Source organism: Oreochromis aureus, linkage group 11, assembly GCF_013358895.1.
Source record: "Oreochromis aureus strain Israel breed Guangdong linkage group 11, ZZ_aureus, whole genome shotgun sequence".
Lineage (NCBI taxonomy): Eukaryota > Metazoa > Chordata > Actinopteri > Cichliformes > Cichlidae > Oreochromis > Oreochromis aureus.
In genome coordinates this window covers 2,408,917-2,425,962 of record NC_052952.1, presented here as the reverse complement: position 1 = coordinate 2,425,962, position 17,046 = coordinate 2,408,917, and the positions used below count along the sequence as shown (strand labels likewise).

At 41.4% G+C, this 17,046-nt stretch overlaps 1 protein-coding gene across 1 annotated transcript in view; it reads right to left on the bottom strand.

Annotated features, from left to right (window-relative positions):
* Positions 1-6,398: 6,398 nt before the first annotated feature.
* The window catches only part of znrf2b (zinc and ring finger 2b), a 33,169-nt gene continuing 22,521 nt past the window's right edge, over positions 6,399-17,046 (bottom strand). Inside the window, exon 2 of the mRNA XM_031742660.2 lies at positions 6,399-6,538. Within this exon, the coding sequence (XP_031598520.2) occupies positions 6,399-6,538 (140 nt within the window). The remainder of the gene's footprint in view (positions 6,539-17,046) is intronic.

Sequence of the window (17,046 nt, the reverse complement as noted above, 5' to 3'; positions counted from 1 at the left end):
GGAGAGATTGAGAATTTCCTTTTAGTTCTCAGTTTATTTGATATTGACAAAAGTTAGTCAATTTTGTCTGTTCTTCTGTAAAACAAACTAAGATTTATTTTTAGAATTAATATTTTGTTTCTAAGTGGAATCAACAATTTAGTCTGTTTGTTTTTTCTGTTTTGAAACTTAAACGCTTTAGCGGCTGCCTTTTGTGTAGTTTGCAATATTTGCCTTTATTTATCTGAAACTGAAGTCTCATGTTCCTTAAGTACATCTGCCCTGTTGAACTTATTATGGGAAATAAATATTTAAATCAAAACAAGCTGCTGATTATTTCACATTTTACTTGTGAGCAACGGCACATTTAAATCTTACAAATATAGTTATTTGGCTTATATCATGATATATATCGTTATCGCCTGAAATGAAAAAACATATCGTGATATGAAAAAATCTTATATCGCCCAGCTCTAGTTGAGATAGTGAAATAAGTTGGCAGTGTTTCCCCCTCTCGATGCACTACTTGCATAATATAGTGTTCTGTTCTGTACCTGCTTGTTGATATCCAAAATCATTTCCCACACACTGAAGCAGCTGCTCTTTTGGGGATTAAATCTTCGGCAGTAAAGCTTCCAGACATGTTTGCCTTCACCTCCACAACTTAAATAACTTTGTGCTGCGTGACACACATGAGCGTAATCAACTGCTTAATGGGGTGACGTGTTTACGCCATGAAATGAGCATATGATGATAGAAGTATATGATGTGAATAATGTGATATGGCCCATGCTTCGAGCACTTTCTCTGACAGTGTCTTCAGTCTGTCTCACTGCAGGTTAGAAACCAGGAACGAGGTCAAGGGAGCATCGCCGGCTTCAGCCAGGCAGCACCTGTCATCTTATAAACATGTAACAGCTGCTGTGGTTGTGTGTCTGTGTCATGAAGCAGAGCCACATGCATTTAGGGAGCACAGGTCTGTGTGCATGTGTGTGAAAATAAACAGCAGTTCAAGGCCAAGCCCCAGCGTGCAACGACACGAGGCCTTCACCTTTACTCTGTCTCTGCTGTGCTGCTGCTTTCGACACACTCACAGCACCAGCGCCAAACAAAACAACAGACTCAATACTCCAGTCAATGGTTACACTATTGTTACCTGCACCTGCTAGTGTGTGTTTGTGAGTGTGTGTGACATAATGAAGGGTTGTCCTTGAGCGACCAAAAGCAAACAACTGAAAGGAATATAAACATGCTGATTACAGATCTTCACGGTCATGTGACTGTGTGTGAGTGTGTGGTAAGAGTGGAAAGACTTGAACAGCTTATTATTTTCCTAGAAAGGCCACAAACAGCAGGGAGCAGCTGTGATCACTCAGACAAAATCACGCAGGGTAATAAGAAACATGGCAAGCTTAGCAGAGCTGCTATGCTTTTCTTTAGTTTTTGATACACGTGTAATGTCACAAAATTAAAATATCCCTGCTCAGGCTTTAGACTGTGCCATTTTTACATCATATAAAAATGTCATAATACAATATCATTGCTATAGCAACACCATGCATTTACTTTCCCCAGTCAGTGCAACGAGACAAGCATGGGCATGTCTGAAAGCAAGAGCCATGTTAGTACCTAAAAAGGCAGCTAGCTATGACTCTATGCAGCGATCTCCTAAATGCACCAGGCGATGCCACCAGCTAACAGAAAACAGCAGTGAGCAATAATCAGGCCCCATCTCACAGCTCTACATTATCCCAGTAGATCACCTCGCAGCTTGATCACCATTTTTCTGGCACATTCAACTGGACAAAGATCCCAGTGGAGAGATTATATATCTTATCTGGCCTGGGAATGCTTTGAGATCATCTGGAATACCCTGCTGCATTTTTAACCCAACTTTGGATCGTTGCAAGAAGATGGGTGCATGGACGCATGGCTGGAGGATCAAAGATAGACAGATAGTGTTCATTGTTTGCATTCCTTCTTTAGCTGACAGCGTTCTCCATATTGCAGCATCTGCTCAGACAGGGACCATCACATGACTGAGAGACAGGAAGACAGAGAGGAATCAGTCCCAGCTGAACAGGAAGTGGGCTTACTCAAAGAGGAACTCAACTTGGCCTGAAAGCACTCAGCTGAAAGGGAAACACTGAGCAGAGTGTTGGTATGAGCTGAGATGTGTTCAGACTTAGAGAGAGAGGAGAAGTGAGAAATAAGGCTTTGTCAAACAAAGACATGGCATGAACACACCAGAGATGCTGCTGTACTACGCTCACTGCGCTTGATGCCTGTTAAACTTCACTACTGTCAAGATCCTGAATCAGGAAATGAAAGTGGGTCCATGCTGTGAAACAAGTACGAGATGAGGTTTTGTTGTGTGTGTAAAGAATGCTTTTATAAAACAGACATGATCCCTGCTGCTCTCGCTGCACTTAGGCGTTAGGGTTGGGACAGACCTGCTCATGACCACGATGCACATACATCGAGCATCGAGCCAGGGCGGCAGATCACAGAACAGTCACGCTATCTGCGTGATTAACTGATTTTGCATGACACAAAAATAACTCGGAAGTCAAGGAAGTCATATGGAAAAGCAGCTGACTTCCTGCTTATATCTGATGATCAAAATCCTTTCAATCATCAGAACGGTTTCTCTATGTGCCACTCAGTGGTGATGTCCACCTGCTCGTCAGGCTGGATTTTTTTATCTTCTTTCAGAATAAAATGATTACCAATGATCAGCTGCTGCCAGCCCTCTCTGAAGAACTGCTGCTGGTCTCTTGTGCTCATCGACAGCATTTCTAATTGGCAGTGATGACTGGATATAAGTCATATCCATCCATTGTCTTTGATGGGGGGCTGGAGCCTATCCCAGCTATCGTAGGGCGAGAGGCAGGTATAGGTCATATAACCAATCAAAAATGTATTCTTTATATCAGGATATGGACAACTGCAGACAACAGCAACAAACATGTGTTCCATTTAGAATTTTTTCACCTAAACATCTCAAGTATCTCCACAGATTCACATAAATACTGGTGGCTGCCAGTGCTACACTCAGTCTCTCAGCAGATACACCAAACGTATAAATGTGAAAATCCTGCGTAGCCTCATTCTCGGGTTATCGTCGTTACAAACTTGGGCATTCATGTCGGCAGGGTGACGACAATACAGTCTTTAATGCCTGAGGGGTAAAAAAAATGGAGGGCATGGATTTTTTAACAGCAAAATTTTTGCCAGTGGAACCGAAAGTATAACTTTTCAAAGGTCTACTTCCCCACAGTTTCAGATAATACCCAAGCTAATGTTCATAAATAAAGTAGCCACAGAATTTCTATGATATTTTAACTGTAATGATGTAAATGGCAAGACAAAATGGAACCTGGAACACAGTGGCACAGTGATTAGCAATGCTGCCTCACACTGAGTTGGAGTTCATAATCTGTTTGGAGTGTGGATGTACCCCCCTTACTGGGGCGTCCCTCCACAGTTCAAAAACATCCATTTATTGGCGTTAGGCTAATTGGTGATTAACGAATGATTCAAAGAAGACAAAGCATGACCATCATCAAGTCCTGCATTAGATCGTTGACAATGTGCATCATCTGTGACAGAATTTTGTTGAATTACCACTAAACACGTAATGAAGACTTGAAAATGGGCCGCATCCATTTTTAGAGCAGGCTAGTTTAAAAAGATGAACACAGATATGAATAACAGCAATCGCCAAATCTAACAGAGCTCAGTTTGTCAGCCCTGATTTTTGTGTTGTTCATGTGTAGGAAACCCAAGAAGAAGTGAGATAAGCCAAAAATATGATCAGACATTGCATATGTGCCCAATCAGCAACTATTAGGAGGAATATAAGACAAGACAAACACACCGCTGATGCTGACTTCCAGCATGAAACAGGCTCCCTGTTAAATCCATATCCTGACAAATGAATTTAAAAACCTTCTTTTAAGTCCTGAATGATCAGACTGCATCATATTTTAGGACCCATGGTAACACAATCACAGGGGCATCAAGAGTATCTTACTTGTGATTCCTAGAGTGTCTCAAAGTAGAACATTTGATTTATGCAAATCATTGCATTTTGTTTTTATTAACATTTGAAACAGCACTGGCTTTGTATCACGGGGGGCGGAGCCTTCTTTTTGTGGATTCCCATGATCCACTCCTATGGGTTTCTTTTTAGTGGTATAGTGCCTATCAACTCTTAACTGTGCATGCTTCACTACAAGCCTCATTAGTGCACTCATGAAGCATTCATGAAGCAATTTAGTTCTTAAGTTGTTATTTATTTAAGAACTTTCTCTAATGGATGCACTGGGGTTCGGTATTTTGTCCAAGGACTTTTTGACATAATAACAGTACGAGCTGACCTCCGACCTCTGAGCCACATATTTCCATCGTTCCTCTTTATTCTGTATTCTGTTGCAGGGCTAACACACAGAGACAAACACCATTCACACTGGTTGTCAAATGGTGCTATATAAAAAAAACTGAAGTGAACTACAGGTTAGTTACTGCTGATTAAATGATCATATAAATGTAGGCGATGCTGTTACACAGAGTGAGTTTTCATGTTTATTTTGGAACAGTAATAAGGTCCTCTCAGCTCAGAAAACCAAATTCAAGAAATCTTTATCAAAACAGATCACCCTTTGCTGACAGTGGCAGCAGAGCGCATCTGTAAAATCTGCAGGGAAACGTGATTGCATCTCGTAGCTTCCTGTAACTTCACTGTGGGCAGTATTTTAAAAGCCCATACTCATGTTTAGCAGAGGAAACAACGAAACATTTGATATCCTTAAATACAGAAGAGATCTCTGCTAAATGCAAGAAGCAACCCTCAGGCAACCACAGCTATGCAGTTTGGGAAATATTACATGAAGATTATACTAAATTTCTCAGACTGCAAGAGGAAGATCCTGTTGCATAAGCAGAGAGCTGACTGGCTAATTCATATAAAAGTTTCATCTTGAGGATAATTATAAGTCTTCTGGAAGGAAGAGAGTGACATTATTAAGCTCGCATAACTTTCGTTAAGTTCTTTTCGTTATTTCAGTCTGACAGCTCTATTTTGGTTTGGTACAGTTAGTTTAATTCACATTTATGTACATCATAATTAGAAGTCAAAGCAAGCATCAGGCTGCAGGGACTCTTGTTTTTCTTATCTATGGGGTGGAAAGGTGACATCTTATAACATCGTATAACTCTTTACAGAAAAAATATAAGCCATATCACCTACATGTGCATGGCTCTTGGTGAATAATCCACAAGCTGCCTCATCGCCTCGCCAACGTAAATGCAGCAGCTAAGGTGGATATCGCTGTTTCATCCAATCACGTTTCATGCACATGGCTACAGACTGGTCACATGGTTGGCCACCGTTGTTGGCCCTGCAGCGGCCACCTCAGCTGGGCTAATGCACTTGAATTGTGAGCGGTAAGAAAACAGAATTCAGTTTACTGAATCTGCAGTCTACTGACATCTAGTGGTGACATTTTACACACTGTAACTTTAAGAATCTCGGGATCTTACTCGCAAGTGATGAGAAGCTAGCAGAGAGGTGCTGCATCAGCCATAGTGTGAGAGCTGTAGAAATGACTGTTTTAACTTCCAGGTCTGAAAAGTAAAGCCAGTATAGAAGTCCAATTGAAGCAGGGGGCAACTCCACATATTTTTGTTACCTCAGCAAACATTTTCCTGATGACCTTATGGCCTCCGTCGGTGATTTCAGGTCACACTGAACAGAACATGAAGTTCACTTTTGTTGCTTATGGTCATTATAAGAGGCAGACAGTAGGATGATCCCGTACGGTGAGTCGGCTGCTAAGTTGCCACAAGTTGTTAGGCAGTGAGTGTGCTTAGTCAGTGTCGCAGTCAGAGCCACCCCTTGCTCATCATATCTGCTTTCAAAACACCAAGATGGAGATGGCTGATAATGCTCAGGTCAAGGTTTTAAAACAGGTCTCCACTGACCAGCAGGTGACATCATGGTGGCTACTTGCATCTTTTAAAGTACTTATGAGGCCAGCTATCATCTATTACACTGAGCTCTAGGTAGAAACAGAATGTGGGAGTGGCTGAAAAACTGGGCTCAGCCTCAGACGTTACAGAGGAGCTCAAACACGAACAGGGAACTTGGACGTGAGAGTGATTTAACACACAGAATCTGCTGTAACTACACAACAAACAGGCATGGTTAAACTCTGTTCAACGCACTTTTGTCTAGCTTCAGATTTCCCCCTTTGCCTGTACTTTGAAGGTAGCCATGAGATTCTATAAAATGGCCTAAACACACACTGCAGGACACCGGCCCTCGAGGCATGGAGTTGAACACCCCTGACTTAGACCCTTCATAACTGCTTGTTCTACTTATCTAGGGGAATTGCAGATTCAGCTACACCATACCCTCACATGCTGGTATATGTTGTAAAGCCAATAAAGGAAGTCCTACCATTGTATGTCACTCTGGGTTTGGTTAAACACAACACAAGGTGAAGATCCATCTCATCTGAGGCCAAAAACTTGGAGCACACAGGGCACTTGAAGCCTGGAAGAGAGAAAGACACCAGCAGTGAGTAAAACATGGAAAGTGGAAGATTAAAAAAACAAAACGAATGTGCAACAGCATTAAAGTGGCAAACACTGAGTCTTTTCTTCTCTCCTCACTCAGCACAAGTTGGTGTTGTGTTGTTGCATTTCATTTCCACTTTGTCCAGTGCTGTGAAAGAGACTGTGAACACTCTTTTTCTGCCCAGACTGGGTAGAAATTATTGCTACAGCCAGTTCTTGACTTAACTGCAACAAAACCTGCGCTACCAGAAGATTTCACCTAATAATGCATTACCAGACACGTTACTGCACGAGATAACCAGTGTGTCAGAGCACACTGTGATGGTCGGTGTGCCTGATTATTGAAGAGAAGGTTATAATCTTTCAGCAATGACATATAGTTTCATACATTTGGTTTATTTCTGTGCACAGACTGCTAGTTTCATTATATCACTGCTCCCACCCAGGATTTAGTCCGCCCCACATTACTGCACAGACATACACTCATCACTGTTAGACTTACAAATATTTAAAGCCCATCCTGTACAAACAGTACTAATACTGAATCGTGGGAGTGACCTGTAAACTGCTTTGCAGGTTTTTTTTCCTTATAATTGCTTTTCAGTTGCAGTACCAGAAGGCTGCAGCATCATATTGTGGATATATGAGTGCTGTTTATCTTTCTCTGAAAACAGAAACAAAGGTTTGATGGGACTGAAGTTTCCTGGCTGGAACACTAAAGCGGTAAGCTGAGAGGAACAAAAATGCTATTTAGAGCTCAGCACAGTTACTGTAGGTGATAACTCAACAGATAAATGAGTCGCAAGTACCACAAATGTATTTCAGTAATAACCCCATTTAATAAAAATAATGATGGAACAAAACACTATTTGAAATAGCGAGGCCAATTATTTGTTTGTGCTATGCCCCGAAGACATTTGAGTGTGAGATCAAAAGATTTACATGAGGAAAGAGTTGCTTTGCATCGTGTCATATGAGATTGTTTAATTATTAAGTAGCCCTAAAAATCTATTCTCAGTTTAAACTGTGGCTTTCACATGTGACGACGGCATTTGTAATTAAAAAGGGCAGCGAGCGGTCTCTGAGAGAAAAGCTGAAGCTGTGCTGGACTTTTCACTCCTGCACTGTTTTCCCCAGTGTGCCTGTAACATTAAAGAGATACCAACTGAAGTTCAGCTGAAGACCGACTGAACTTCTGTGTAGTATCACATAGTGCCATGAAATAAGATGGTGCAGAATCAAAGTAATGTTTCTTTATCCATGAAAGTGGTGACATGGTGGTTTGGCAAAAAGCCAAAGGCCTATTAGGCCTTACTGTTCCAAGACTGCGCTGTTCTGGACAGACAATCTTCTCGAGTTCTTCTGTCAGCCCTTGGTATACAGGACGTTCCTAACTCACTGCAGGTATTTGGTGGTTGCAGCTTTTGTAGCGGCCTGTTCGTGGTTCCCATTTGCCTGCGGGATCACCAGGTACTTGTAGCTGTCCTCAATGTCTACAATGCTGCCTTCTGGTAGTTCGATCCCCTCAGTTCTGCCTACCTTTCCTCACTTTGTTACCATCCAACTACACTTCTCCAGTGTGAATGACATTCTGATATTGTTGCTGTAGGTCCTAGTGGTGTGCATCAGGGAATTGATGTCTCGGGTATGGGCAGCTTGCAGGTTCCCTCAGTACTGCCTTGCTCTTGGCCTCTAGTCTCGTTCTCCGTGGAGGGTACTCCTTCTTGTGGCTGTTCATCTTGTAGCCATTCATCACTGCTGACATAGTGCAGATCAGCTGATTAGTGTCGGTGATGGTCGGAGTAAGGATTGTCCGTGATGCTGCATTCACATCTTCTAGCAGACCTTCAGAGAGTACTTCACGTAGCCTTGGTAATTGGCTACGGAGGGTCCAGGTTTCCAGCTTCACCATGAGCCTCTTTTTCAGTACTTGGGGCTTGGTACCCAATCTCAGGTGGAGGTGATAATGACCTGACCTGATGTCCTGGCTCCCCCTTTTTGTAGCATTTGTGTTGCACCTCAATGATCTGAATGTTGGAACACTGAGTGTTTTGCGGTCCGTTCTCTGGGTATCGAAGATTCCAGAGGTCCCATATCATGTAACCCCTTCAGCTGGGGATACATGTGTAGTAGCATTCCAACAGCGCCCTGATTTCATCCCTTGCACACTTCCTTCTTGTTCCAGTAGGCAACTTCTCATCAGTATGTCCTGGTTCCTCAACACCTGACGCCGACCTTGTTGATCCCAGCGACATCCGAGCCAGTATGGTTCGGTTATCTCTCTCGCGCTCGTATTCGAGGTAGGCTTGGTTAGCATAGTACCGTGAACGTGTCTGTATATTGTGCTTTGTCTTATGTTGATGGGATTATTTTTATGTGGTGTGTACAAATGCCAGGTGACTCTGCTGCAATCAAACATCCCCTCTGGGACAAATAAATGTCATTTATGTGCAATATGTGAACTGTACAGCAGTGACAGCAGTGTTTACACACAGACAGCCATGGATTCAATCACTACATGTATTAATAAATGATTAATCAGAGACAGTTGGAAGCAGATAATTACATAAATTATGCTGCATACTGTACATCACACCCCCCACATCCAGTAATTATCCCTTTGTTCCAACATCCATCACAATCTTGTTGTCAGAATCTCAGTGGAGACAGCAAATTCTGCAGTTTCCCGTCACATTGCAGATTTCCTCCTCCACTATCCATCAGCAGTTCTGCAGCAGGGGGCAGAGTGTGACATATCACAGCCAGGTGACAGAGTATACGTGTGTGTGTGTGTGTTTGGAGCTTCCTACAATGTTAAAATCTGTCCACTGAAAGGATAAATGGATTAAGGCAGTCAAAAACACCGTTTGCCTGACCGCTGATTCACAGCACATGCACACACACATGCACATCTTTTAAGACCTGCTGGCCATATGCTGACAATTAGGCATGTACAGTCTAGGTGTGTCTATCTGAAATAGAGAAATGTGGATGGATCCAGCTCTGCACGGCTCCACCGCTCATTCTGAAAAATGCTAAAAGCCAGAGCTGAGCCCTCCCTGTGAGGCTGCGATGACTCATCCACTATTCTGTATGGGCTGCTCTCTCCGCTACATTCAATTGCTGCACATGTCCTCGTGCGTGTCTTTCTGAGGTCATACCTGCTGTTGGTCACATTTAAACTCTCAAACAATATGCCTCCTAGTATGAGTTGCACAGACTGAAATAATGACATGAGTGTTATTTATCACCCCGTCCGATGTGCATCTTTTACTTTCCTGTAAAGTGCTGCAGTCAACAAAGTCACATGATGTGAAACATCTGTTTCCTCCAGATAGGAAGTTTGAAATTTCTGAATTCCCCAAAACAAACCAGAAGAGAAGTAGAATTTACATATATATATATGAAAAATCATCATCATCATTCTGATAAAAGCAGGGGTGTAAAACAGCTCTGACACAAAGAGGGGAACACTTTGTTTCTGCTTGCTGCTCCTGCTTTCAGCCACAGCACAACACTGCTGTAATAAGGATGCCTGTAAATGTTAGTGAAAGAAAAAAAGCATACAAACAAAAATAATAAAACAATAAAAACAAAAATATGATATGTTTGGGGAAACTGTTTGACTGCTTTCTCTGATGAAACCCTCAAAAACTTCAGCTACTTTTCCTCTTTAGTTCAAATAAGACTGGATGACTTTGATCTTGAAAACCCCCCCACTGTGAAATATTTTAAAGTGGACCCATTAGGCTGTACCTTTTTGTTACTTTCACAGAGATGGATGTTCATTTTAAACATGGCAACATTTCAAATAATAAAGCCAGTGTACAATAATCCCTGTGAGCCAAAAGCTCAGGCTTCACACTGTTTTTTCTACTCGACTCTCTGTGATGTCAGAGAGAGGATATCCTTAATCACCTTTGGGCATCTCCTGGTATAAAGTCCTGATCTGTTACTGGTGTTAATTTAAAAAGGCTGCATTTCTCACTGTGAAGAAGCCGCTTTATATGTAAGGCAACATCAGAATCGACAGAAAAAATAACTTTAAATAAATCCACCCAAGAGTCTGTATTTTCTGAATTGGTATTTATTAGCAAAACAATCAATAACAATGCATTATGCCTTATTGACTTAATTGATTTGCTCTTGTGTTATCACAGCTCAGTGTGAGAGTCACACTTGTTTCTCCTGTAGCTGTTCTCCCTCACAAGTCAGGTGAGGTCAAAAACCGACCAAATGTCAAGTTACACTGGGTGGAGCTTAAGCTCACAGGACTGCAGTTAAGGTGTTGTCGGAGCTTTGCAGTTGTGTCATTTGACTTGACCACAAACATATAAAGGAAAGCTGTTATTTTCTGCTGATCCTTATCTATTAGCTTCCTTCCCACTAACAACTGCTGTGTGACATTATGGTAGGTATTCCAGCTGTGACCCCTGAAGCACTTCCCACCTAATTTTTTTTTTTTTTGCTGTTGTTTTGTTTGTTGGGACCAGCCAATCAAAAAATGGTAAGCTTTAAGGGGGAGGAGCTAAAACTGCTTTTTTGAGGCAGGAGATGAATTCTGGTCTTATTACTGTACATGGAAATGAACTTAGTATGTCTCCTTTTATTATTTCATTATACGGACAATGCTCCTGTGGACACATTTACAAAGAGGATATGTAAAGGCATAAAACAAACTTTTATATGCATGTATATGTGTCCATCTAACCATCGACATTTGTTTATGCACAGCTCCCTTAAGCTCACCTGTCACAGTCTTTCAATCAGGTTGAGGTCTGGCCTTTGACTGAGCCACTGTAACACCTTGATAGCTTGTTTGTGGATCACTGTCCTGCTGCCTAACCCAGTTTGGTCAAGCTTTAGCTTTTGGACAGATGGCCTCACATTTGAGTCTAGAAAACTTTGGCATAGAGTTGACGGTCAACTCACTGACTGCAAGTTGCCCAGGTCATAAATCATTATGCACCACCATGGTCTACACCTGGTATGAGGATTTAGTGTTGTTTGTTGTCTCTAATTGTGACGCTCTGCCTTATAACCAAATATCTCAACACACATAAAACTCATTGGTATAAAAATGTCAAATTGGGGTAATGACATTCATAGCATCCTTTCTTAGATTTTACCCAGCACCTGAGCTGACAACTGTATACAAAAATCTGTAATGGTCAACAGATTAGCCAATAATAAACTGTTCATATTTCATACTTAACAAATCTACGACATGTGCAGAAGTCTGCACGGTTTGAAATCTCCCCTCATTTCTCAACGCTGTAGTCTACAATCACATTGTAGTTTAATGAGTTTTGCTTGGAGTATTAAGCCCAAGATTGCATAATTCTCTCAATTTTTATTGAAGTAGTTATGAGTCTCATGGTATAAAAGAAAAGGTTAAATGGCAATAAAAATCTCAGGCTACTGCGCTTTATAATAAAGACATAAATAGTATCTAGTGACCAAGTTTTATTTGCAGAAACACAAAAAGAATCAGCTTTCCTGACCGCATAAATGTAAATAAATGTAAAATAAAGGGCAACCTTATTCTCCTTGCACCATTCTCTGTGCTTACTATCTGACACACCTACAAGAATAAAGGACTGATATTAATTAGCCTCTTAACCTGCTTAAAGCTGATATTTTCCAGGACACACCACTGTAAATAATGTATTTATATTTGTAAATGTCAAAGTTTAGTGTTTAGTGAATTAAAATTAGCTGGTTGAAAAGGGCTAAAAGCAGTACATTAAAATGCATCAGATGAAACTGGGTTAATGCCTTACTCACATCGTCCTTGCTGGTTTTAGTTGCCAGGACATGAGCTCACCTCATGTCATATCATTTGGAGAAGGACCTGCTCTAGCTGTTTCTCAAATTTTGGACCGTGTGTTTCTTGGTGTTAGGTTGTGCAAATTTGATGAATACAGTGCTACAGATGACACTAGCTCGTTGTCTTTAACAACTGTTAGTTTTGCTCTGCTCACCGTTCTTTTGATAGAAATTTGTTAACAGCTGACTTCCCTCAGTTGCTTTATTTCTTATGATTTTGCTTTCTAAGAGAAAGACATGAGTCACAGTGCACATCAGCAGTTGTCGGCTAGAATAAATTCATAACACCTAAAAGCCTGTCCAGCTCCGGATGGACTAAACCAATCTGGGTAAAAATGAGTGTCTCCATTACTTTTTGGAATTAAAGTTCATTCACACGACTGATTTATTGAGGAAATTTCATTATGACACTAATTACTTTGAAATGAAAAATGAAAACAAAACCAAATTTTTCATTCTAGGCTTGCAAGGGCCCTTCCCACCATTGGGGCCCTGGGTAGTCAGTTCCACTTTTTTCGCCACTTTAAAGTTCCTGGTTATGAAGGCTTGAAATGTGGTGAGTGAGGGAGCAGATGTAAGTGTGAGACTGCACAGTTAGATCCTGGAAAAAACTCCTTTCTGGCACTGAGAGGGATCAAAATTGACATATTTAAAAACATTTATTCAGTATGACCCGAAACAAGTGACTAGTTAGAAACTTCACTGATGGACATAACAACCTAAGGTTCTCATTGACACCACTATGATCACCAGCTGTCCAGTAAAGCACAAGGAGATGATCAGCTTTAAATTTGATATGGTTTTTGCTTTCCATGCGCAGTTTTCAGCTCTTTTTCTTGCTTGTCTTTTGCCCCGTCTCCCTCTTCAACCAATCACAGCAGATGGCCCCGCCCCTCCCTGAGCCTGGTTCTGCCGGAGGTTTCTTCCTGTTAAAAGGGAGTTTTTCCTTCCCACTGTCACCAAAGTGCTTGCTCATAGGGGGTCATGTGATTGTTGGGTTTTTCTCCATATGTATTATTGTAGGGTCTGCCTTACAGTATAAAGCACCTTGAGGCGACTGTTGTTGGGATTTGACGCTGTATAAATAACATTGAATTAAAATTAATTGAATTAAGACTTACTGCAGGATTGTTGTCAACAGTATGTTGTACACATGCAACATTTTTTTGTAATCTTGGTTTTTATGTATTATCCACTGATTATTAAAGAAGATTTAGCATGTGTTGAGTGGAAGAGAACCTCAGTACCTCTGACCCTCCTTCACTGTAGTCCAAAGACTACCATGACACAAAGTTCTCCTGAAAAGCTGCAAGCCAGCAGCTTCTTGGCTACAGACTCAAAGCTTCACACACTGTTACCCAGGATGCTTCATACTTTTGACTGTATAAGCACCTTATCTTTGTTCCCATCTAATCTGCTGTTTGGAGAGCATCCCTGAGCCCCGTGTTCATTACCCACTGTCCTTAACTCAGCTCTCCTGCAGCCCCTGTGTCAGCACATCTTGCACACCATGCTATTAAAAGGGATTTATGAATCGGCAGTTTATTGATCACTTCCCTGATCATCCAACTGGTGTGGCTGCACTTCAGTACCTCAGCTCATCGTACACAAACGCCTTCCATGAATCCATCAGCATATGCATGAACACCACTGCTCACAATCTTTTTAATATTAACTTCAGGTTTTTCCAGAGCTAGGCAGATTCTTAAGCTGAGAACTGGCAGGGATAAGAAACTGGTAATCAATCATGACCAAGTAAATCCCTTTTGTCTTTTTTCACTGCTCTTCTTTGTCACCTGAACTGACAGTCTGGGGAATGAGGGCAGCATACAGATTCATAAATACATAGGAACCTAAGGCTCCTGAAACAAGGCCAGAGAAAAGGTCTGCGCTCCCAATCGCTACTCGATAGTTTGATTTGAATCCACTGAGGTGTTGTACACAGGCAAGATTAAACAAACTATTTTTATAAACACTTATGGGCCCGGCTGTACAACACAGAGACCGCTCCCCATAGCATCACTCTGTGATCACAAGCAGCCTGAATTCCACAGAGATTACAAACTTTAAATTAGCTATGATTTTTGCTTTTTATGGACACAGTTGCAAAACTGTTTGACTGCACCATGAATTTTGGTGATTTAACTTGCACAGAAGGTGCATTTCAGGGAACGAGCAGCAATTACAAAAACATCTGGATTAGAGTTTGGAAGGAAACAACAATATTAGCCTTGTGAGATCCTTAATGCTGTTAACATTAATAAGGATCTAGTTGCACTGACATATGATAATCACCTGCTGTTTTGCCCATGTCCTCATTGCAGTAACCATCCACAGTAATGGAAACATACTTGACTGAAATAATACTTCTGCATGAATCAATAATGAAATGACTGAATGAGGAACTTACGCCGGCTTCAAGTAACAAAGTAGCTACAGACAGTCAGTATAAGGCTTTGATTCTCTCTTGGCCAACAAATTCTTAGATCGTTTGAAACCTTGGGGTTTATGTCTGTGGAAGTTCTCAGTCATTCAGGTCATGATAGTATAAGCGCTTGGAAAGAAAGCGAATGGACTTCTTTAAGTTTCTTGAAGACGTTCCACCTTTCATCCGAGCAGCTTTTTCCATTCTAAAACCAAATGGTGGAGAGTCCCTGGTATATAAGGGAGCTGTCCTTAACAGGGTCATTAACCCATACTGATCATGTGCCTCACCACATGCACCAGGGTCATCAATCACCTGAGAGGTGAAATGTCTTGAAGAAAATACAGTCGGTCCTTAGACTTTGGGGTTTAGGTATTTAAAACATGCAGAACACTAAAAATAAATCGACATGATCGGGGATTCTAAATGTTTCAAAGTAAGTCAGTGGATCTAGATAAGATGCAAGGGAGCCCCATCCTTAGACAGAAAGCTGTGAGGGAGCAGAGCTGTACTGATGCTGGACACCACTGAGGGTCATCCTTTTGACAGCTGGGCTGAAAAACTGTTGACCCATTGATGTATATATAGTTCATGTTACTGGCACTTTCACTCCAAGGCAGAGGGTAAAAAAGGAAGTGAGTGGAATAAAAAGAATATAGAGATGAGTGGGCAGAAGAGAGCAGCAACAACAGGGGTATAAATAAACATGCTTGCTGAGGAAAGAGCTGGATGTAGTGGAGATGATGCGAGGCAGACCTCCTGTCTAATGCAGCACTGCCTTCTTGTTACGTCAGCCTGAGTCTTTCTGTCCTTCCCTCAGTAAATTTTAGTATCACACACAAACACAGAGCACGAGGAGGACATGGCGTCGGGTCAGTGTGTAAAATCATGCTCAGGTTCTAGTTTACAGAGTTAGCAGACTGAAAATGGCCAGCTACGTTACCAGATCAGCCCTGGAAGTTTGGATGAATTAGCTGAGCTTTAACACCGTATGTTGTTATGTGAGATAGCTTCTGTGTTGGCTTATACGCTGCATTTAGCTAACATCAGCTAGAAGAAAGACGGGTCAGAAAACTAAAACTGTTGTCACAATGAAACAACTAAATAAAGTTCTCTAAAACAGCTCATACAGCCTGTTAGGAGGAGATGTTGTGTCATAAAGAACCATTACATACATGTGAAACAGCAAAAAAGAAGCTCTTTAGAGGTCAACATCTTAATAAAATTATGTGTGACTGCTTCATAGATGGAGTACTGAATGGCTGTACTTATTTCCCATCTTGTGAATACATGCAGTATTTTGAAAGCACCTGAGACTGTCTTATCTGTCAGAAACACACCACCACTACCATAAACTTCTGTGGGCTTTAAAGGGGCTTTCCGCTGTTTCCACTTACAAGTCAAAGTGTGAGGAAAGGTTTCAGCAGGTGCTGTGTGCTGTAATCATCTGCCCTCAGAAGAACAGCATGGGGCGGTTAAAAAAACAAAACAGTGGCAAACACTGTCTCTTTATGCTTCACATGTGGAGTATGAGGGGATAACCGTGTGTACTAGAAGAACAAGACAGTTAAAAGCCACTTTCATTTTCTCTGTGATGTCCCTTCACACACTATCAGATGCTGTGTAGACTGTACAAATGAGAAATCATGAGAAGTAAGATATAAGATCATCTTTACTGTCACTGCTGCAGGAGCAACGAAAAACTGTTCAGCTGCATAAATCCAAAATGTAAAACAATAACAATATAATATAGTGCAAAGTGGAGTCAGTGGAGTGTACACTACCTGCTCTACTACAGTTACAATGTTCACCAGGTCCACCACGGACATGTTTCTGAGAAATCACTGGCACTCCAAAGACAACTCGAAGGACAATGAACGTCTGTTTGCATTTATCGAATAGCGAGAAACATAACCCAAAGTTAATATTCATTAATACAGCAGCGATACAATGATTAGAGGACTATGCATCAGCTTTGAGATTACAGGTTGTTCTTCTATTCAAGGTGAGAGGACAACACTGTGAACCAATAAACGCATATCAATGATCTTCAGTGAAACATTCATACCAGTATTATAAATATATTCCTCTAATCTATTCACGCTGCACAGCTGTGCACAGCTGTGGCAGTTTCACTCACATGACGTTGCATATTTCTCCTGTTTGGACAACAAAATAAAGGCTGGCAAATAGGGCTGGGCCATATTATACCGTTCACAGTAATACCGGTA